Source organism: Lampetra fluviatilis, chromosome 6 (genome assembly GCF_964198595.1).
Source record: "Lampetra fluviatilis chromosome 6, kcLamFluv1.1, whole genome shotgun sequence".
In the NCBI taxonomy this organism is placed as follows: domain Eukaryota; kingdom Metazoa; phylum Chordata; class Hyperoartia; order Petromyzontiformes; family Petromyzontidae; genus Lampetra; species Lampetra fluviatilis.
This window is the reverse complement of record NC_136280.1, coordinates 13,761,851-13,786,211: the sequence shown is the minus strand read 5'-3', so window position 1 is coordinate 13,786,211 and position 24,361 is coordinate 13,761,851. Positions and strand designations below refer to the sequence as shown.

General features: G+C 44.2%; 1 protein-coding gene across 2 annotated transcripts in view; it reads right to left on the bottom strand.

Annotated features, from left to right (window-relative positions):
- Positions 1–24,141, bottom strand: part of LOC144933177 (uncharacterized) — a 34,357-nt gene extending 10,216 nt beyond the window's left edge. For both annotated transcript variants that reach the window (XM_078857795.1, XM_078857796.1), the window contains exons 1-11: positions 24,037–24,141; positions 19,608–21,314; positions 17,892–17,953; positions 17,029–17,055; positions 16,128–16,467; positions 11,177–11,230; positions 6,418–8,055; positions 4,961–5,438; positions 2,681–3,001; positions 1,363–1,458; positions 689–805 (exon numbers count right to left, since the gene is read on the bottom strand). In XM_078857795.1, coding sequence (XP_078713921.1) covers positions 689–805; positions 1,363–1,458; positions 2,681–3,001; positions 4,961–5,438; positions 6,418–8,055; positions 11,177–11,230; positions 16,128–16,467; positions 17,029–17,055; positions 17,892–17,953; positions 19,608–21,086 — 4,612 coding nt within the window. In that variant the 5' untranslated portion in view covers positions 21,087–21,314; positions 24,037–24,141. The remainder of the gene's footprint in view (positions 1–688; positions 806–1,362; positions 1,459–2,680; positions 3,002–4,960; positions 5,439–6,417; positions 8,056–11,176; positions 11,231–16,127; positions 16,468–17,028; positions 17,056–17,891; positions 17,954–19,607; positions 21,315–24,036) is intronic.
- Positions 24,142–24,361: the final 220 nt, after the last annotated feature.

Below are 24,361 nucleotides of genomic sequence, written 5' to 3'. Positions count from 1 at the left end.
TGGAACGGAAGACACCGGGGTGATGAGTGAGGCCATTTCTAGTGTTAAAGTTTGAGACGAACATTACAGCACGGTGGCCAGTCAAAAAGTGAGCCGAACAGTCACATAAAATGCTGTGGGTGCATTATCGTCGCATTTGTGTTTTTAGAAGTTTTACTGTTATTATTCACAAGAATTTGTGATCATCAAAATACATCGTAATGGGACACGGGTTTTGTATGGGATGGGATAAGTGTGCTTTATGAATTACGTATTGGATTCTCATTTGGATGAGGAAAAAGTTATGTGTTTCAAGGGTCACCGCTACAGTATTTATCAAGGGTTGAAGTGCAGAAGTCACTTAGACTGCAAACAGCATCCTTGGCAGGAAAACTAATGTCAGCAATTTTGTTTTAATTCTCCCAACTATATTTTAATAATGCTATTGGTGTCTTCACACAAATTCCTATACGGAACTCTCCCAGTGAGCACACAACCACCGGTCCTGGAAGATGACATTACACAGAACCGCTCCTATAATCACTTCAATACAATTCTCGAAATGTTATGCATATGGCTCAAATAAAACTATTGGTGGCATGTAAATTCTCAGAAATGGAATGAAACAATTATTTTTAATTGAATTCAATAAAACAAGAGACTCATTGCAGGAGCAGCACAACTGTTGGACTCAAACCCGTTCTCTCACCAGGAGGCTCCTGCTCAGAGGTCTGGCTGCTGCCCGGTGTCAGAGTTTCCTCGATCTGGCTCTTGGTTTTGTCGGGTGCCAGCTTCTCTTCACCCTGCTTCGGGCCGATGTCAACACCTGGGAGTTGAACGACCACAAGAATGTGCACCGTTAGTAATGGCAGAGTTTGTGAGATTCGAAGTCTCCACACTTGAAAAATGCATTTGATCATCACAGGTGACTCTGGGATTGAGCCCAATGCTGGCTCAGTGCCTCTAGACATGCTCATTGGCTCTCTGAGCCACCTTGCCACTAACTTTCAGTCAAATTATGTCCTTTATCTGACAGAGCTTGTATACAACACATTTACAAAACAATTCCTGGTTGAGTATGCAAGAGACTGACTGAAATGTATCTGTTGTGATCCACATGTAATAGATCAACAGATCAGCGAACATTGGGGATTAGTGCCCTTGAATTGGTTTAGTTTTTATTTTACCAGGTAAGGCCCACCGATCGAAAAAGGTCTTGTTCAGACGCGACCTGGCCACAAATGATAGCTCAACGAAGTGGCTTATCACATTGAAATGTATAGCGGCCAAATACTCTCTGGTCGAGTCTTCAGACAATACACGGACATATCGGCATCGTGGGCGTGTGCACTGAATGCGTGACCCTTCACAAACATCACTCACTTGCGTCTTTTCGTACTCTGGACCGGGTGACCCTGGATGTTGGTGCCACCATCTCCACCCGGGCTTTCTTGGCTGCTGGACTGCGACTGCCCTGCTCTGATGTCAGCAAAGACATTTGAGATATACGGATATCCAGATCAGTCTCCACAAAACTTTAAAATCTCATAGCTTAAAATAATTTCATTTACTCAGGAAACGAGTCACAAAAATACTCGAGAATGGTCCGGCATCGGTAAGTTTGGACAATTATTTTTTATGTTTTGTATGTGGGAGGAAACTAGAGCACCCAGAGAAAAAACAGTAGGACAGGATGATGCTCAGAGGGTCACACGGATGGATTTACAAGCCACTTGATAGCCCCCTTGCGGCCAAGTGGATTTGGAAGTTGAACAAATCTACACAATCCATCAAGCATTGCCTTTAAAGTGCTGGATCACAATACCAGCGTTACACCAACCTACAGGATAGCACTACTCCATGCATACGTGCAGCTTAAAAGTTTTATTATGTTCACCAAATGATGGACATTTTTTTAAGGGATACTCTAAAATCAATTCGAGGCTTTAGTTCATGAAAATGTCAAGCACATTTGACTTTTTTAACCATTCAACAACGTTTTCTGTTCACTTGGACAAGTGTGGGGCTAGGGACAGCATTCAGTCATGGTTATAGAATTCATCAGTGTCATGTAACCATTTGCAAACAACACCCTATACAGTAGTGTCATTTGGAAAACATTGCTCAAAGAGGCCATCCTCCCGATATGCCGAACTAATAAAAATGTGATGGTTGCAGCTCTGAACTGTGCAGTGGATGAGGCAGCAGTCGACCACAACTGTGCAATAGCCTCGAATGTTCTGGGCTCGTGTGTGATCTGGCATTGTTGCGCTGCCGAGGAGGGTGTTTGTCATGTGAATGTCTGGGCGTATTCACTGAATATGGACTCAGAATTTCATCAGCATCGAAAAAACACGTTAGACATTTAAAAAAAATATATACTGCATATTGAGAAACATATTTTTAGTATCCTTAGAAAACTTTGTAAGCAGACCAAATGCTATGCCATGAGAGCCACAAAAGGGATAATAAAAATTCCGTCACACAAACCAACCCGAACAATATCCAGTTAAGTTATTTTTTTTTAAATAAGCAGACTAATTACACGTTATCAGCTTCATAAAGCATTCCATATATGATTGCCAAATAGTGATTAATCTGTGAGGTTAGATTTAAGATAGCGAGGATAAACGTAAACTGCAGGACGCAATGCCATTCCATGCAGCTTGAGACAGAAGGAAACTTCAAGACACACCCTTACCCCTTAACGGCACACTTAGAGTCGCGCTTCGTTGGCGTCCAGCACGGCGCCGGCCCCTCTTGCCCCCTCTACATCCCGGCTGTTTCTCCACTTCCTCCTCCTCATCCCTCGTCGCTCCGCAAGGAACCTCTTCCTTGATTGTAGATGGCGCCGCCATTGCGTCTCCCTGCTCGCCAGCTTGCTCGTCTGGCGTGGCCGGGTTGGATTCCACCGTGACACACACACTCGCTGTTCCCTCCATCTCTGTCGGTGCCTCGTCCTTTGCTGCCTTATGCTTTCCTTCTTCCTCCTGCCTCCCCTCCTTCTCCTTGGCTTCCCCTGCTGAAGACGGTGCACAGGCATTGTTAAGAGCAGTGTAGCAGGTCTATAATGCACTGATGGTTGCTAAATTGAAGTGAGACTGGTACACTGTTGACATTTACAGCAGCACTCATGATCACAAAACCTGGTTAAATTATCACCTTTTTCCCACCAGTGGAGATGTTTACTACACACTGCACTAGGTGCTCATTTGAGGCTGAGTTGACCGAGGTAAGACCCAGAACCAGTTCAGATAATCACTGGTGTTGACCTTGAGCGGGAATCGAACCTAGGTCGCCAGGTTCGTAGTGCAGAGCGCTAACCGCTGCACTATTGCTCCCCTATAATGTAAACACAAACGCCATGACACATCATTCATTATTTTCAAATGTGAAATTCGACAAACATCAATTATTTTCCATTCTCACAACAATCTCAACCAGAGGATTTATGCCAGTTAACGATATCCATTTTGGGGAAGAGAGTAGAACAATTAAACTTCCAGAATAAACACCTCACTACAGACGTAAACATCTTCGCGTCTCCTAGCGTAGATACTCCTCGAAGATGGCGGTGTAATCAACCGCATCAGAACATCAACAGGCCGATGCCCATATCTCCTTCATGAATGGAAATTTCAAGACAAGCCACAGAACGACTGTGGCCATGCAACCCAAATTGCGGACCATACAAGTAGACCACTGTAGTCTGTGCTTCTTCAATGGAGGAATAGCAAAATTATACCAACTCTCTCTTGATATTCTAAACTATTTAGGTCACTTACAGAGTCGACATAGTGGGGTCGGGAAAAAAGCTCTCCATCAACAACATGCTCCACCTGGTGAGAAGAAACCTGAATAGATCAGGCGATTCTGATACAAGCTAAGACTTCAATAATCATGCTCCTCCTACTGTCATTATACAATCTGTTGCTGCGCTGTCAAGCATGCCACTGCTATTACTAGTGTAATGAGCCAAGAATGTCTGTGTGTAATGCGTGTGACGTCACTCCACATGCCGCACCCCCCCGATCATTAATATTCACGAACGGGTGGATTTTTACACTCACGCAAGAAGGTCGAGCGGAAATATTTTTATCCGCAAATTCACTATAAGTTTGACGTTTATATATTGAAAGTGAATCTAACAAATAATTCTACGCAGCAACAAAGTGGATTTGGTGTCTTTATTTCTTCAAGCACTTGAGACGAAAGATAAGTCTAATTTATGCTTCTACATTATAGTAACAGACATTTCTCGGTGATTTTCCAGATATTGTATCGAATTCAAATTTATTTCAACCCCAGTGACCGAAAGCAGAAGAATAAAGTATCACAGCAGTGAATTTGAACAAATTAAAGGTCAATTATATACAGTGTTACAGCGACATGATGTGTTTTCTGACGGTAGTTTTGTGCAAGAAACACTGCCATTAATAGTGCTACAGTGAACTGCAGTGAAGTGTTTTATGACTTCGTTTTGTGGCAGATTCACTGCCATTAATAGTGCTACGATGAAATGCAGTGAAGTTTGATGACATACTTTTGTGCAAGATTCACTGCCATTAAATTTACACATGACACAATTATACTCTGCTCAATTTTTACATAAACATTACAGCTTCCAAACTAGGATGGGCAAAGAAGCTAGTATATTCATAATATAATTCATCTGCTGCTATACAAAAGCCACATAGTCTACAGCAAGTGATGTGTATCGTAACAAACTGCAAGCATGACGTGTACTCACTTCCCACTCCTAATTCGTTGTATGCATGTGGCCTATGGAGACTGGGTAAAAAGAGGGCTACTCTTAAGCAACAAATGGTGATGACATCACACATACAGTGATACCAAAATAAAGTGTAAAAGTTAAAATGTTAGGATGGGGATAAAAATCGAACTCTACCACCTCTGGACATCTTGGTTGAAGTTCCCATTTCTTGGGAATCATCCCAAAGGAAACGCTTCGGACCCTCACCTCTTGTAGAGGACGGCTGCCTTCCCGCCATCACTCCGCTTGGTGTTGCCTCGTCTTCTGTCAATAAAGTCACCGTTGTGGCTCTCTCGTCACCAGCCCGCGTGTTTTCTGGGTCTGCATCATTGCTGCTTTGTGGCCGGACAGAACCCCCTTCCGGTTCCACCATAACCTCAATTTTACCTTCGTGCATTTCCAGTTCCACATTGCCAGCTGCTGTCTTTTCTTCTGTCATCTGCACCAGTGTCGTCATCTCGTCTTGCTCCTGGTCCTTCGTTCCAGTCACGCATTTCTCTACCTTTTTCCTCGCTGAATTTCCCTTTCCATGCCAATTCTTTTCCATGAGCAGAGGAGCACCTTCTTGGTCTTGTTGTAGCACTTCATCCTCTTTTACCTCGTCCAGGGTTACCATGTTCTCCATGCTCAGGGGAAACCAGGTCTTCTCCGTGTTCTCAGGAGTCATCCCACCAACACCGCTGATCTGTTGCCCAAAAAATTATGTTTTTGGAAAAGAGATCTAGATTCATTGCCATACTGTGTTATGGTTCCATCAAGCAGTCACCTGATGCACAAATTGCGCATCAAAGACTCGGCGGCCACAAATCCCAAATCATCAAGCACATTGTAAACACGCGCCTGCTGCTGCTGCTGTCTTTACTCCTTTAGAGGAGGAATGGACGAGATCCACTCTTCTTCTGAACAGCAATTGAGTGGATAACAAATAAGAAATTACATATTTAATCTGCTATTAATACATACGAAAGAAACTATCAGTGATTTACTTAGGGTTTCTGGCGATATATCGTACGTTATAAAATCAAGAATAATTGTTTCATCTGCTATACAAAATATTGTCATATAGCGATTGTTACTCGGTTAACTTAACAAAAAAACATTCTTGAAAACATATGAAATAATAATTCAAGTTCATAATAATTAATGGAATAAATAAGCTTTTACTAATTCGTGTTGAAATACATTTTCCAGATAAAATTGGCAGCAGAGTGCTTTTCCTCATTTTCTGACAGCATGTGTGATTTAAGCATGGTGGTGGTGTCCGTGATAGTGCTGGTGGCAATGGTATTGTTGGTGGTGCTAGCAGTATACACTAACATATTACCCCTTATGTGGCAGCGTACATTGTTCGCACATGACATTTCCATAAAAAACTTTACAAATCTTCATAGATATAAAAAATGTTTAGAATTAGAACTATCTTATAGCTAGTCACAAGATTAGAGCATGTAGGACCTTGATAAATGTAATAATCGAACATAACCTATTCTTAAACGTACAGTTCGAGGGATGTTTAATGAGCCCAAGAATGTTTGATTTGATTACTGCTAACATGAAGTTAACAAGGATGGTGGTGCCGAGTGGTAGTGTTGTCGGTGGTGATGCTAGTGGTGGCAAATGTATCGGTGGTGCTGGTGGTGCTCAAGGAATACACGAAAAATCACCTTTTCTGTGGCATCACATATTGCTGGAGTCTCTTCTCTCTCACGGAGGTTACTCTTGGATGTCTGCTCGCTCAAATCCCCTGCATCACTCTTGGTATCTGAATCCTGCTTCACGTCTGTGTCTTTCTTTGTACTTGAGTCCCTCTGATCATCTACACTTCTTGTATCCGATACTTTATTTGTGTCATCATTTTTCTCTGTACACGAATCTCTCTTATCATCTTCATTTCTTGAATCTGAGCCTTTCTTGGTGTGCATGTATTTTTTTGTATCGGAATCCCTCTTATCCGTACGTCTGGAATCCGAGGCTCTCTTGGTGTCAGGATCTTTCTCTGTACGGGAACGCATCCTATCATCCGTACTTCTTCTATCTGATGCTTTCTGGGTGTCAGCAGCTTTCTCCACAAATGAATTCATCTTTGCATCCGTACTTCTTGTATTTGAGATTTTCCTGGTTTCACCGTATCTATTTGTACCGGAATCCATCTTATCATCCGTACTACGTCTTGTATCTGAGACTTTCTTCGTGTCAGTATCTTTCTTTCCATACACATCCCATTTACTAGCTGCTATTCTTGAATCTGAGCCTTTCCTGGTGTGCATGTATTTTTTTGTATCCGAATACCTCTTATCTACACTTCTTGTATCCGAGACTTTCCTGATGTCAGCATCTTTCTTTGTATCTGAACCCTGACTATCATCTGTACCTTTTGTATCTGAGACTTTCTGGGTGTCGGCATCTTTGTATATACCAGAATGCATCTTATCATCCGTACGTCTTGTATCTGAGACTTTATTTGCGTCAGTATCTTTCTTTGTATCCAAATCCCTTCTATATGTACTTCTGGAATCCGAGGCTTTCCTGGTGTCAGCATCTTTCTCTGTACCAGAACGCATCTTATCATCCGTACGTCTTGTATCCGAGACTTTATTTGCGTCAGTATGTTTTTTTGTATACGAATCCCTCCAACCATCTACGCTTTTTGAATTAGAGCCTCTCTCGGTGTGCATGTATTTTTTTGTATCGGAATCCCTCTTATCTACACTTCTTGTATCCGAGACTGTCCTGATGTCAGCATCTTTCTTTGTATCTGAACCCTGACTATCATCTGTACCTTTTGTATCTGAGACTTTCTGGGTGTCGGCATCTTTGTATATACCAGAATGCATCTTATCATCCGTACGTCTTGTATCTGAGACTTTATTTGCGTCAGTATCTTTCTTTGTATCCAAATCCCTTCTATATGTACTTCTGGAATCCGAGGCTTTCCTGGTGTCAGCATCTTTCTCTGTACCAGAACGCATCTTATCATCCGTACGTCTTGTATCCGAGACTTTATTTGCGTCAGTATGTTTTTTTGTATACGAATCCCTCCAACCATCTACGCTTTTTGAATTAGAGCCTCTCTCGGTGTGCATGTATTTTTTTGTATCGGAATCCCTCTTATCTACACTTCTTGTATCCAAGACTTTCTTTGTGTCTATTTTTGTCTTTGAGTCTCCCTCAATGAGTCTGTCTCTCCTCTTATCCAGGTATTTTATGGTACCTGGGCCTCCCTTTGTATAAAGGTCCCTATTGCTAACTGCATCTCGCTTTGCATCTCTCTCCGATTCTTTGAAGTATTCTGTCCTGGAGAACTGCAGTGGGGAAATAAAACAAATAATTTAGGACCATAAAACGGCCTGTATGAACATTCACTTAATTATTCATTTGCCAAAGGAAACTTAACAAATGTGGCAGTCAAGCAGAACTGTTTGGGATGGTTCTACTGAAACTCTTAGGACACTTCAATGCCTTGTTCAGTTTGGTCAAAGGTCTTTAGCGCTAAATATGAACAATTTTAGATACAGGCATTCCTCGACTTACAAACACTCCAACTTACGAACTTGGTTCCATGAGATTTTTTTACATCAACTTGTGAAAGTGAACTCGCACTTGGGAACTGAACCACGGAACTATTTTGTTCAGAAGAGCGATCCTCCGCGAGATGTAATGGGTCTCAGCCTCCCTCTGGAAATTAATGTGTGCAGGCTTGCCCCCATGTGCATGTCTGTGTGGGGGGAGCGGTAGTGCAACGGTTAGCGCTTTGCAATTCCAACCAAGTGACCCGACGTAGATTCTCGCTTACGATCAACACTAGTGACAATTAACCAAATAGGTCCTGAACATCCCCTGGTTGACTCAGCCTCAAATGAGTACCTGGTGTGGTGTGTAAACATCGCTAGTGAGAAGTCAAAGGCGGCCAGGCGTGGTGATGGCCAGCCACCCACTGCTCGTATTCCGCCGGCCTTCATAGGCACTGCTTGCTAAGTGCACTCGGACCAACAGTCTGTTAAGGCTACACGGGGGACCGTTGGTTTGTGTGCGAGCGCGTGCCGCCATGTGTGTGTGCAATTGTGGGTGGATCGTATAAGACTGAGCTCACTCCAGGGGTCGACTCGGTGGTGCTGGGACATTATTTCGGTGAGGTGTCTTTGTGCAGCATTTTGGTCCAAAGCAGTAGGCATAAGATTTATCGAGGTGGGTGATCTTTTTACCGAGGGAAGGTAAAAACATTTAAGCAATTGTGGGCACACCATATCCCAGGCTCATATTTATTTTGATTCCATCAGATCTGGGACATCATAACCAAAGTCCCAGATAAAAAACTGGATCTTATTTTCCCCACCCAATTTTAGACTGGTTGGGGGGAAAAGAAGGAAATATACTAATTGGCAGATGCATTAATGGAGAGAGAATGTGGGTAAGACCCAAAACTAGAAATTTCTGGGAAAGGTTTACGGGACACGACATTCCTCCTAGGAAGTGGACCCAGATATGGCGGGCCCAAGCTACAGACCCCAGGTCACTTTAATCAAAACCCATCCAGTTTAAGTTTATCCACGGGACCTATGTGACAGGACAGCTAAATTAACTAATTCCTCCCCCAAATGCGCTAAGATCCCGACCAGGCACAGTGCAGACAGACTCGCATGCCTTTTGGACATGCCTTGATATCCCTGGATTTTACTAGGATATTATGGACTACTTCAACCGTATTTCTGACATGGTGGTGAACCTTTCAGTTGACTCAACCCTATTGGGGTTAAGACCTAAATGACTAACAAAGTACCAGCACGCTCGACTCCAAACCTTCTACATAGCAGTGAGGAAAACTATTCTCACCGCTTGGGGACTGTGGCATAGAACTCTCCTCTCCCTAGTGGGAATGGAACATCTTAGCTATAAGTTAAAAGGGAAGGAAAGCGAATATAAGGCCATGCGGACCCGTCTTTGCTGAACTCAGCATGAATAACTGTGAAATTGTGGGCCGGAAAGAAGGGATAGGAGAGTTGGGGTGGACTCCGGACACTACGCCAACCTCTCTTCCACATAGTTATCGTTAAAATAAAATGTAACAAAAATAAGGTTGATGTTATTTTAGTTTGGGTCTTGTTTGGTTACATTATTTCCTCTCCTCCCCACATCCCTGCCATTTTCCCCTATTCCTTTTCCTCCCCCTTGAAATACTTTATCCCCGATCGTTTCCCCTGCCATAGAAGGGTGCCGAACCCAGGTGCTCTCGTCTGTTCCCTAATCACGAGGGTGTAGTTACTTTCTATATCAGTTGCACATCTGTTACAAGCTGTCTCGCCCTTCCCTGCGATATTGCTACTGTATCCTTGGCTCTTGGTTGGCATTGTGCTTCCTAGAATTGGGGGGGGGGGGCGGTGGGGAGTGGGCGAGTGGGGATTTGGCTGTACCACTCTGGAAATGAAAAAAACCTGGTGGGAGGGGAAGGCCCAACTATCGGGTCCAGGAGGGGATCTTTTTGGTCAACTTCCAGTGGTATCCAAAGTGTAGGCACTAGGGCAGGAGTGTCAATTGGACAGCAGGCCAGTTTGGATTGAAATGCACCTCCCGCAGGCCACACAGTTGGGCCTATGAAAATGAATAGCAAAATACGGTATTAATTTACCGATTTAAAATCTGAAAGCGTGGGAAAAGAGAGTTGATTTCTTTTTTTGCGGCTAGGCACACCAAATCCCCAATCTCAATGTACGGTTTAAATTCAGGTTGTGTTTAGGTAGAAGCTTTAAAATATATATATAAAATCATTCATACAAATTTAAGCACGTGGTGGGCCGGAGGAAAGGGTTTGGGGGGGGCTGGGTCCGGCTCGTGGGTCGTGTGTTTGACACCCCTGCTCAAGGGCGAGACCTGTGAGTCAGGTGGGCGGGTTTCTTATCTAACTCAGAGGACACTATACTCAGGGCGATACAATCATAGAACATATAGCTCTGAAACACGCAACAATTCAACGCCGACATTCTTTACTATTTAAAGTACACTAACCAGGCCCGGTTTCGTCGATGGGGTAATGTGGGGGGGCGGGGTACAAGAAGACCCGTCCGACATATCCAAACTATTTCAACCAAGTAATAAACAATTGTAGATCTAACTTCACAGCCATAACCATACACGAACTTTACTTGTCCGATACGGTAACGATGACTGGGGGGGGGAGGCAGTGGTGAAGATGTGGTTGTGAGGATGTAGGGGGCCGGAAGTGTATGTGCAGGGGGGAATTATTGAACATTCATGGCCGTCGTTTAAGCAGTTTTTCAGATGTCTAATAGCGGTGGGCCAGAAAATTATAACAATCAGAAAATTACAACAAATGTGAGACATAGGCTTTAACGTGAGACACAGCTAATCAGCACTCTCGGCTAACCAAAGCATCACCGATATGTGCCGTAATATGCAGAGGACCATTACCTTGTCCTTAATGGAACTTGAAGTCTCTCTTCTCCCCTTACTGCTGCTCAAGATCTGGGCAGGATCAGTGACACACAAGGGAACAAATTTTGTACAATTTTCAATGCTATATCTGGGTTGGTGATGTGGTGCACTCATACATAAGAGGTTTTTTTGGTTAGAGCACATAAATGTGTCGTTAAACCCGCCACCACCCGACAGAGCCAACAAGTAAGGGTTGTCACGTAAACAGAACATGTCAATTTGTCACTAGTACAGCACATCGGTGTGTTGGAGAGCCAAGCCACAACATTTACAATCTGAGTACGACGTTTCACCAGTAATTACAACTAACTTCATCAGGCGGCAGCCAGATTTGTGGAGAAGTCCACATGTTTCAGTCTTTATAGAGACGTAGATGTGGTGACCACACTTCTGCGCTCTTGAGACAACGTACATTATGCATGCGAATTATGCGAACCCATTGAACTTGTCCTTCCTGTCCATTGTCAATATTAAAATAGCCTTACCAATGGTAATCCCTATTGAAGTATGGCAGCCTACATAGGCTTGCATTTAAATGTATTATTTGATGATCCTCTTCCATGCAGCAACTAAGTCGGTAACTATCCAAAAGGTTAATATTTTTTTTTTCCAATTTCGATAGATTCTCTAATTAATCTTGCCCAGTAGTAGCTAGTTTTGCACAATTTCAACGTTATCAATATCAATTGAGTGTCCTTGTTGGCACGCATGTTCTGCTACTGCGGACAGTTGTATTACGGAGTATTTAATATTTATTTGGTGTTCTTTTAGTCTTGCGCTGATTATTCGTCCTGTTTTCCCAACATAGCATTTGCCACAAGTGCAGTTAATCCGATACACACCTTCCGTTGGTAGCTTCGGTAATACATCTTTTGTACCAGATATTAATTTCTGTATTTTATGTACCGTGCCAAATCTGACTCGGATGTTTTGTTTTTCCAAACATCTGGCAGATTTTGAAACAAGCAATAGCTTCAAGTACACTAAAACCCTCTGCTTGGTTTAGATATGTGGATGACACATTTGTGGTCTGGCCACACGCCAAAGATACATTTAACGAATTTCTAAATCTCAACTCGCAAAACCCATCCATCCAGTTCACCACGGAAGTGGAAGCTGACAGAACTCTACCATTTCTGGGTATTCTGCTCGGACGGGGTCAAAATGGTAAAATAACACAGCGTTTATCGAAACACTGATGCCTATCTGAATGCAGTCACACCATCACCCCGCACAGAAATCTGCTCTTATCAAGACGCTCATTCATCGGGCTAAGAAAGTGTAAGATGGTGATAGTCTGAGAAGTTAAATTAAACATATTAAAGAAGCGCTGCAAATTAATGGTTACAATGATGCACACATCAACAGGACATTGAATGCTAAAACCAAATCAAATAACACGAGCATTGAAACTGCCCAGTAATTAAAATGATCAAAATACCGTACATCGCGGGAGTAACTGATAAACTAGCCAGATTTTTGGAAAAACAAAACATCCGAGTCAGATTTGGCACGGTACATAAAATACAGAAATTAATATCTGGTACAAAAGATGTATTACCGAAGCTACCAACGGAAGGTGTGTATCGGATTAACTGCACTTGTGGCAAATGCTATGTTGGGAAAACAGGACGAATAATCAGCGCAAGACTAAAAGAACACCAAATAAATATTAAATACTCCGTAATACAACTGTCCGCAGTAGCAGAACATGCGTGCCAACAAGGACACTCAATTGATATTGATAACGTTGAAATTGTGCAAAACTAGCTACTACTGGGCAAGATTAATTAGAGAATCTATCGAAATTGGGAAAAAAAAATATTAACCTTTTGGATAGTTACCGACTTAGTTGCTGCTTACTTAGTTACTCCCGCGATGTACGGTATTTTGATCATTTTAATTACTGGGCAGTTTCAATGCTCGTGTTATTTGATTTGGTTTTAGCATTCAATGTCCTGTTGATGTGTGCATCATTGTAACCATTCATTTGCAGCGCTTCTTTAATATGTTTAATTTAACTTCTCAGACTATCACCATCTTACACTTTCTTAGCCCGATGAATGAGCGTCTTAATAAGAGCAGATTTCTGTGCGGGGTGATGGTGTGACTGCATTCAGATAGGCATCAGTGTTTCGATAAACGCTGTGTTATTTTACCATTTTGACCCCGTCCGAGCAGAATACCCAGAAATGGTAGAGTTCTGTCAGCTTCCACTTCCGTGGTGAACTGGATGGATGGGTTTTGCGAGTTGAGATTTAGAAATTCGTTAAATGTATCTTTGGCGTGTGGCCAGACCACAAATGTGTCATCCACATATCTAAACCAAGCAGAGGGTTTTAGTGTACTTGAAGCTATTGCTTGTTTCAAAATCTGCCACATACAAATGCGCTATCACAGGAGACAAAGGAGAACCCATTGCTGCTCCTTCCTTTTGTTTATAGAAGTCACTTTTCCACAAGATATAGTTGTTCGAATTGGCATGTTCTGTTTACATGACAACCCTTACTAGTTGGCTGTGTTGAGAGGTGGCAGGTTTAACGACACATTCATATATTTACGCCATCTAAACTAAAAAAAACCTCGATTATGGATGATATTGGTATGGATGATATTGGCCACAAAGTGTTACAATGTGGTGCACTGAAAATTAACACAGCAGACACATGACAAATCTAATTCCATTTCTTGATTTGAAGCTTTCGTGACTGCAGGAATCAATACTCTTCAGTTCTTTCGGTAAAGTCACGCAGGTAGAAATAAACTAAAATAAATCACGACGTTTCGGAGGCAACACAAGCCCCCGTCATGAGGTGAGAACTGGCGAGACAACCGTTTAAGCAAGGGTTGACATACGTTTGAGAAGGAGCTTGTATACGTTTGAGAAGGTTTAGCAAGTCAAAGAGAATATATGTAAAAGGAGCTCAGGAACGAGCTTAGGGGAATAGATTCTTAGCAAGTTGGATTATAGTGCAAAGTTAATGAGCTTCCGTCATCGCATAAGAAAGGAGAATATGTAGAAAGGGCTTAGGGAAATAAGTTATTAGCATGTTGGAATTATAGTGCAAAGTTAATGAGCTTCCGTCAACGACTAAGAAAGGCTCATAAGAGAGAACGAGCTTAGGGAAAGAAAGTCGCATGTTAACGTTGATGAACTACAGTGAAGTCACGCCGGTAGACTGAACAAAGGCGGCCAAGTTGTCTACTGCGCTGTGGGGGATGCAGAAGCAGCTGAGTGTCTGCTGGAGCAAGTGCCGTCTGCTGGGCTGTGAGGGGATCACAGCAAGTTCGGACCAACCTGGTTAATGACATCCTTCCAGTGGTTGTTCAGCTTATACCCATCTTCTCGGTTGAAGATGTCTCTATGTTTATATATCTGGATAGCTTCATGGACAAATCTTTGATGTAGGCCTGAAGGTTTGCTGAGTACCTTGTTCTCGGAAAAAACTATATCGTGCGAGCCCACCTGATCAGCCACGGCAGAGGTATTGGTTGTGCCGTGTTTAAAATCTGCCTTGTGTTCGTGAACCCAGTCCGAGACATGTCGTTTCGTTTCCCCAATGTAACTGCGACCGCAGGTACAACTCAGTTTGTAGACTCCAGGGTATTGCATGTCAAGAATGACCTCCTTCACAGCTGGGATCAGATCACAGATTTTGTGTACTGTATTGAATCGGACCTGGATCTTGTGTTTGTTTAAGATTTTGGAAATCTTTTTGGTAACAACTGCTATGTATGGTAAAGTGATGGTTTTGTCAGGCTTTAGATAGGAATACGTGTGGATAGCTTTCCTGTAGACAGAATGTCCCAACAAGCCATGACTGAATTTCACACCAACATACGTTTTTCGCAAATTGCTTTGCGCTTCATCAGAAATTGATTGGGCTGCATCAGCTGACTGTACTTTAAATACCCACCATGAGAATGGTCTTGCACCTGAATGTGTATATGAACATGGGGTCGGCAGTATAGATGGTCGGGGGAGGAGGCAGATATGAGGTGACCGCCATTCAGTGGATGATTGACTTTTTAAACAAAAGGCATTCGTTTCTGGAGCACAGATCATGTGAAAAGGAGTTGCATTAGTTTAGAGCAGATAGTTAGATGGGAGCAAGCCTATGGAGAATCTTGAAGATAGCGGGATAAATCTCGTCGTTGTTTCGGGATTTAATTGGGAGCCTGCGGGGGTCTCCGAGGACTGGGGTAAGTCGTGTAGTTTGTGGGAACGGATGAGAAGTCTGATGACAGTATTTACAATCTTTACAAGTTTGGAAGCAATGGATTTGGGAAGGCCATAGGAGAGTTGGAGAAGTCGAGATGTGATGAAAGCTAGGATAAGGAACTGAGCTGCAGATAGGGAACTGCTTTTTTTGTGTTTAGTGTATTGTCCTTCCCCCGCACTTCCGATTAGCTATGTACAGTGTGAGAGAAGTTCAACATACATGTGGAAGACATTGTGTAGGAGGTAGACCATATTAGAGGAAAGTTGGAAGGGGAATAAGCTTAAGATCACTTATGATTCCTGAATTATGTAGTCTTTCAAATGTGATATCAGCATTGAGGTGGCATGTTTTAACAGGAATATTTACACGGTTTTGCTGATGAGTATGGCCTCGAATAGAGGGAGCTCGAGGCAGCATTGTCGACTCTTTAATGCTGACCACACGTGTTAGGTCAGGTGGGAGTACTCACACTTTACCGTACCGCATGCAATCTATCGATCGAATAGTTGTGGTGTTCCCCATTTATACTGTTGGGTAACGGAGCCAGGGGGATATTAAGAAACTTGCCCAATCGTTTCAAGTGTTGCGCCAGAAGTTCAAATTGAACCGGCGGACATCTGGATTGCTGCTCATTGTGCTAACCATTACACCACCAGAGCTTGTAGTTGATTTTAATCATACGTTATAACATGCACATCCATTACCTTTTCACAGCTCCTCTCCCGGCTTATACCTCTTGTGGAGCCCACAGTCATCTCTCTGCTCCTGTTGGAGCTTCTTGACCTCTTCATATCTCTACTTTTGTTGAAGCCCTGCTGTGTCTCCTTGCTCCGGCTACAGCTCCGGCTACTGCTCCGGCTACTGCTCCGGCTCCTGCTCCGGCTCCTGCTCCGGCTCCTGCTCCGGCTCCTGCTCCGGCTCCTTTTTCGGCCACTGGGTTGCTCCCTGCTCCTGTTCCAGCCACCACGTCGCTCCTCGCTACTGCTCCTTTTCCAGCCACTGGGATGCTCCCTGCTAGTGCTCCTGCGCAGGTCCTGTTTTCTCCTGAAAAACAATAGCCGTTTTATTGTGAAGTACATGAATAGCAGCTGGAAATGAAGCTGGTGACATGTTTGAGGCTATCAGGATGTTTTGATTGCAGAAAAGAGATTGTCATCATTATCTGAAATTTTCTCACCAGTGGAGTAGAATTAAGTATACAGAACCTGTTCAACTGTCATGTGCTAAGAAGGGCCATTGCCCAAAAATCGCCTATTATATATTTTTTTCCTTCCAGTTTGGGCGGTGTTATTTACTAACATGTTGAATTTATGTTGAACTATGGCGCACCTCGATGGGTTCTGCGCTCACTTAAGTCCACGGTGATGATGGGTACATTTTAGGCTGATGAGGGCTACCATTTTTTTGCTGTAGTCCAAACACCAAATAAAAAATCATGTTTAGTTTATATAAAGTTGTTCATGTAAACTGTACAACACACTACAAATGCATGAAGAATAACGGCCAAAAGGGTGGTGGTGCTCGTCTCCGATGATGGCCCTGAACAGTTGTGGAAATTCATTTTTTTCCCATGGCAGGGGCCAAAGGGTAATTTCATATACTTACAGGGCATTGCGGCACTCCTGAACAAACCTTGAAAGAAACAAAGACACGAGGCATATCATAAGTTCAGGCACTGTTTCCTATGTGACTGGCAATATTGACATTCATTCCTTTCGTAATACAAAGCAGGAGGGACGTGATGCAGCAGATGACACACTGTGCTATGAAATTGACGACATGAGAACAACTCCTGGCCCTGCCTAAAATTTCTGGCGAGTGATACATGAATAAGTCCTATGCACCCCCCACCCCTCCATCAACCTGCACTAACCGGCACAATAAAACAATACCCCATGATCAATATGGCACGGGAAGGCCTTCATCCAGCAGTGGAATGAAAAATGGCTGTACATAACACAGAATGCCCAACCAGTTGTCTTATCTGACCTCTCAAAACTCCACGTGCATCTCACGACAGCGGTGTTAAAGTAATCGGCGTGGGTTTTCAGCAGCCAGCCCACGCCGTAACTCGGCATCGTGAAAAGTAGATGCTTTTAGATGGCATTTGTAACACAATGTATTTCAAACTAAAGCAAAATATTACAAGACTTAAGGTATGCAGATCACCGTGTTTGACATAAATGTTTGGCCAATACAAAGAGTGCATGCACTCATCATCAACTTAATTTCACCAGTTGCAAAAGCCCATGTAGACTAAATGTCTCATTCTCAAGTAAGTTTGAGGTCACAAACGACCATCCCATATTTCATTTATGCAACGACTAAATGCAACCGCCATCTTGAGATGAAATGTCACAAAACATTCAACAATGGTATAACTAAAATATACATTAACTTTCAATAAGATGTATTTCGGATATATGCATGCAGAAAAGTTCAAAAACACATTTGGAGTGACCACTCACCGATTTGAAAACAAAAACGAGTTATATCTGTGTCGTTCTGAATCCTTGTGAGTTTTCAATTCCTGTTGAGGGGAAGATGGGGAGCATAATAACGAATCGAATGCGTTTTAATAGTTCACAAAGACGAGGCATGAAGGGTGGTCTGATATTAGTCCTTTCATGAATCTGATTTACAATGTGGCCCATTACTAATCACAGATTAACCTCTCAAGAGGCCAACTGCACCCACAACAGTGGTGTGAATCTGTCTTCTGTTGATTATCAAAGCCCAAGTAGTCTTGCTTTGGATGTTCGAAAATTTTGTTGGGTGCATTGACAAATTGCCGGTAGAAAACCTACATGCTGGAGCTTACATTATTCAAACTCTGCTCTACATATAGCCTGCTAACTTTACTACCCGGCTTCGCCCGGGACTTGGATTCTTGTCTTGGATTAATACATGGCCAACGCGAAGGGTGAGGGGGTTGCGTGACGTCAGCAGACACACTGCATAATGCTTCCGCATGCGATGTCACCGCTCACTTGTCGTGCAAAATATATCCATTATTGCGCTCCCCCCCCCCCCCACCAAAATTTATACTTTTTGCATTGTGTAGTCTGGAAGCTACCCACGTGCCAAAATCAAGTTTGTTGCATGTCGGGAAGTATGCTAAACATTTTGAACAGACACACATATTAATACATTTCCTTTTAATATATAACGAGGGGGTGGGTGACAGCACCACGCCCGGCCGCCTTTGTCCCCCCAGTGGCGATGTTCCCAGCACACGAGTTACTCCTTTGAGGCTGAGTCGACCTAGGGGAGGCCCAGGACCGGTTAAAATAATCGTCACCGGTGGTGGCCGTGTGCGGGAATGGAACTCGGGTAGCCGGGTGCGTAGCGCAGCGCACTAACCACTACACTACAATATGTTACGCTTCCACATGCGTGGGTCATATGACAGATTTGACGTCACAGCTCACTTGCTGTGCAAACAAAATATGCATTATTGAGCTCCCCCCCCAAAAAAACGTGTATACCCACATGGCAAATTTCAAGTTTGTTGCATGTCGGGAAGTACACTAAACATTTTGAACAGACACATATTCACAAATTTCCCTTTTATATATATGGAGATAATGAAAAGCCTACTTGGTGCCCTGCCCCCTACAGGCACCACGCTGCATCTCTTCCTCATGATGATCCCATCTCAATGCTCAACCACACCTGTGTAAGGACAGTACAGGGCCTAAGGGCCGCAAATAAGGATTGTAGCGATGAGGGCAGGCAGGGTCAAGTGAGGTAACTGGGTGAGGAGTCACCGCGGGGGGAGGTGTGGAACCCACGAGGTGTTAGCGAGGCGAAGGAGATCTCCGATAGGAGAGAGTTCAGGAAAAGGGGTGTGGCGGAGCCGAGGTGAGATAAAAGGCAGCGCGGAGTGAGGCTCGAGGCTGCCGTGGGGGAGTCCGGACCGTCGTCACCGTCATCGCTGTGGATCGACCTCATCGTCTTGGAAGACTAGCGAAGGGAGTTATATATTTACGCCGTAGCTACTACGCCAACGGCTCCTACAGTCAGCTATGTAGCGAGTGTCGTGTAGCAGATACATAGAAGTCACCCAGTTGTAAATTAGTCAACCTGCGTCCAGTCGGGTGGAATGTATTTTATATATTAACTTATGGCAGCGTCTCTGAGTGCTACATTACACCTGCATGGGTGGGAATGTTCTATCTCACCTGATCGCTGGTTAGTCCCACGTCGCAAATGCTGCAGTGCTTCTCTTTTCCGTTGACGAAATTTCCCAAGTAGCAATGTATCTCCGCCCTCAGCGGGAAGCTTCTTGTCATGAATTTTGTTTCACAGGCAACAGGAGGGGTCTTCAGCAGAAGCGGAGGAGGGGTCTTCAGCAGAAGCGGAGGAGGGGTCTTCAGCAGAGCTTCGCCACACGCAACTTTGGGCCACGAGCAGTTTTTAGGAGGCATGGTGGATGTTGCCGAGGTAACTCCCGGTTTCCAGGGTTCCTGAAATGAGTTACACGGAGCCTTGTCTGGGGGCTTATTCGTGCTCTGGAATGGCGGTTGTCCCTCTGGGCCCTGTCCCATTGGAAGCTGCTGCTGCAAGTTGTGAGAAGTAGGCTGAAGCTGCTGTTGTGAGTGGTGAGGCATAATGCTAGGCTGCTGCTGATTTTGCAAGCTCGGAGGCATCGAGGGAAAGTAAGATTGCTGCCGTTGCAGGCTCTGAGGCATGGGGGGAGGGTAATGATGCTGCTGTTGCACGCTTGGAGGCATGGGGAGGTGATGCTGCAAGCTCTGAGGCATGGGGGGAGGGTGATTATGCTGCTGTTGCAAGCTCTGATGCATGGGGGGAGGGTGATTATGCTGCTGTTGCAAGCTCTGATGCATGGGGGGAGGGTGATTATGCTGCTGTTGCAAGCTCTGAGGCATGGGGGGTGGGTGATTATGCTGCTGTTGCAAGCTCTGATGCATGGGGGGAGGGTGATTATGCTGCTGTTGCAAGCTCTGAGGCATGGGGATAGGGTGATGCTGCTGTTGCAAGCTCTGATGCATGGGGGGAGGGTGATTATGCTGCTGTTGCAAGCTCTGAGGCATGGGGTGAGGGTGATTATGCTGCTGTTGCAAGCTCTGAGGCATGGGGGGAGGGTGATTATGCTGCTGTTGCAAGCTCTGAGACATGGGGGGAGGGTGATGATGCTGCTGTTGCAAGCTCTGAGGCATGGGGGGAGGGTGATGATGCTGCTGTTGCAAGCTCTGAGGCATGGGGGGTGGGTGATTATGCTGCTGTTGCAAGCTCTGAGGCATGGGGGGAGGGTGATTATGCTGCTGTTGCAAGCTCTGAGGACTGGGGGGAGGGGGATAATGCTCTTGATGTTGCTGCTGCTGCCCAGGTAGCACTAATTCAGGTATATCCACATCACGCAGGACCTTAAGCACCTGCTGTGGATGCACCATCTCCGCATGCTGTGACTGCTTTTGCCTTAGGTCCCTTCTTTTGCATACCTCCTCAAGGAGGTTGGGCAGGTTTTCGGGTGTTAGCTTGTCAGAGGGATAGCGGCAGAGCTCAGTCACATCCTCCTCAGAGAGGCCGAATGACTCCAGTAACCCAGACACGATGCCTTCACTGCTGTCGCCATTAGCCAATAGCAAAGCATCGTCAGCCATCTTGCTCTCTCGCACGTACTCTTGATCTCTTTCCATTGGTCCCTGTACGGTGTCGAATTGTGAGACGCGATGACCAAGAGAACCAAAGTCTTAAGAGCACTGCATTCAATTACGTTCCATTTAATAAAGGCCGACTGACAGGATGTACTTTGAGAGCAATCACTGTGCGGAGTGCGAAGGGACTGTCTTTAGAGAGGTGGATGCAGATGCAGTCTCAGAGTATGTTGAGGCAATGGACGCAGCTCCAACTCCCATCAGCAAAACCTATTCAAAACAAACCATTAGTGCACTTGAAAGGCAGTTTTGTACAAGTATAATGCCTAGATGTTTGAACAAATAACCATTTTAATGGGAATTAACTCACTAGAGAACAAAAGACAAGTATCACATTCTTGTCTTCATGGATAAGTAATATTTAAAAAAACCTTTTTAAAAGCACACTTGTATTAAATGTACCGTACTAGCAATGGAAGAACTCCATGACTCCAGGAAGTGGCCCCGAAGCTTGCCATAACATAAGGGGCCGTGGTGATTTACAGCCAACGTCAGTTGACCATGGACAATTAGAGTCAAGCCGAAACATAACATATAAAAAAGGAATTTTTAAAATATATATTTTTATGATAGAATCTAGTATTGTCGTCAGTATGACATAAGTACACCAAGTTTGCAGTCGATACCACATTGGGAAGTGGGTAAAAATTGAGTTGCAAGATTTGAGGATACAACAACGACAACAACAGTGAGTTAATAAAAAAAGCGTGTAAAAAGAGATGCAATCAAGAATGGAATACAGGAATAAAACTGCTGGATGCAGACCTCCGTCGCAATCCCTCACAGTCCTGTGATGCCAGTCCATATGAATTGATCACATTGTTCCATCAGTCATCTCAAGAGGGCTCTCTCATTTGGCTGCCATTCTGCCCCCAGTCTATCAGCCACTGTCCCTTCTAGCGATGTAACCTGCTCAAACCCACCTACTTTCCTCAACAGTCAACATGTGTTTTGATTTAAAGCTTTCGTGACTGCAGGGATTCATATTCTTGGTTCTTTCGGTAAAGTCACGTAGAAGGGAAATAATAAAATAATAATAAATATCAAACATATAGTATTGTCATCAGTATGATATAAGTATACCAAGTTTGCAGTCGATACCACATTGGGAAGTGGGTATATTTTTATTACTTGATTGTTTCCCTTCTACGTGACTTTACCGAAAGAACCAAGAATATAGTCGATATATGGTTTATATAATTTAACCCACGTACTCTTGTCAGTGCAAGTGCAAACGTGCACATCATCAAGCTCCTTCATACACATCCAGCTTTTGTCGACATTCATGTTTATACTTTATACCCCATGCAATAGCAGGCAATATGCAGACTGAAAACTATCTTCCTCATGCAAATGTTTACGTTGCTCTTCATTATAAATGTCAACGTTTCAAAATAATCCCCATGCCGCTGTTATTCCACTGTAGCTATGCATTTTTTAAAATATAGATTTAAAACAGACTTCTTTACAACTACTTTTTGTGTTAAGAGTTTGTTGTGCTCCCACCGCACCGATTAGCACGTTGGGCTACGTCCGGTGCGAAAGAAGTTCAAAATACAACCACCTCGCCTCGTATACAGGAGGTCGTGGCTTCGATCCCGACCTTGACGCCTGCTGCTGTATATTCTTGGTTCTTTCGGTAAAGTCACGTAGAAGGGAAACAATAAAATAATAATAAAAATAAAACAATAAATTATTGTTTTGTATACAATAAATTATTGTCACGTAAAAGGGAAATAATACAATTTAAAAAATAAAATAATAAAATGCTCACGACGCTTCGATTGCAACACAAGCAATCATCATCAGAAATGTCTTGCTGTGGTTTTCACAGCTGATGATGATTGCTGTGTTGCAATCGAAACGTCGTGATAATTTTATTGTTTTATTTTTTATTATTGTATTGTTTCCCTTCTACGTGACAATAATTTATTGTATATTAAACAATAATTTACTGTTTTATATTTTTATTATTTTGTTTCCCTTCTACGTGACTTTACCGAAAGAACCAAGAATATGAATCCCTGCAGTCACGAAAGCTTTAAATCGAATAAAGCCTGCTGCTGTATACTTGGGAGTTTGTGGTGTCTCTCTCCGTGGTCGTGTGGATTTTTCTCTGGGTCCTCCGGGTTTCTCCCTCCACATTTAGCATCAACATCACACCACGCGTTCAGTCTTTCGTCCGCTGTACATTTATTTACACATGATAAGCCACTAAGCTGAGCCATCATTTGTGGCCAGGTCGCTTCTGAAAACTGAGATACACAGCTCAGTGGGCCTCACCTGGTAAAGTAAAGCTAGTTAAGTGGGATTTAGGTTTGGCTTTCTAATTGGCGTATTCGATTCTCGCTGGCCACATTACTTCCAGGAGTTAAATGCCCAGCCACGGGGGAGGGCTTTTCAAGGTTGTTTCCGTGTAGTTTATGGGTGGACAGCACCACCCACGGCCGCTTTTGTCTCCCACAGTGATGATGCTTAACCACCGTGGTCACTCGTTTAAAGCCCCGGAGTCGAGGCAAGAGAGAAGCCCCCAGGGAATTGCGATCAGATATTCGCCACCGATGTTGGCCGTGAGCAGCTTCAGGAAACACAAAACGGGCCGCCATTTGACACCAAGCCGCCGGTGACAGTCGCAACCAATGCCCCCCCCCCCTGTTTGTGCCCAACTAGTTGCACGGTTACGGAACCAGGCTAGGTGCACCTTTCATGAGACGGGGCTTCCCGGCAGCTGCTGCTGCTGCTTGTTGCGAGCTCACAGAGGCCGAGGCGCCAACCGATTGCCCGACCGCGGAGTCGGCGTTGTTGAGGAGTCTCGGAACGAAGCCCCGCTCGCGATGAATTATTCTCGACCGTCGCCGATTATCGCTCGGCGTAGAGGAGAGGGTGGGTGGTGCGGGTGGGTGGGCAGCGAGAGCGTCGTTGCGAGACTCACGGCCGACGAAGATGGACGCGGATTGAACGGGAGACGGAAGGACGCGGACCAGACGCAGCACAGCAGACATGTTGGGTGGGGGGGAGGGGGGACGCTGATAGGTCCGCGGTGAACTGCGCCCGTGTCGCACCAAAAAAAAACATGTTAGTGTAAGGGACCGCGGTGAATTGGCGCTCTCTATTCGAGTTGACCGTGCAGTTGACACGGTAAGGGGGTGGGGGTCATCTCAGTCTGTCAACCCATGGCACCTGGCTGGGTCTGTACCGTGACCTCCTGCATTTAGGGGCCGTCCATAAATGACGATTTTTGACCCCCCCCCCCTTCG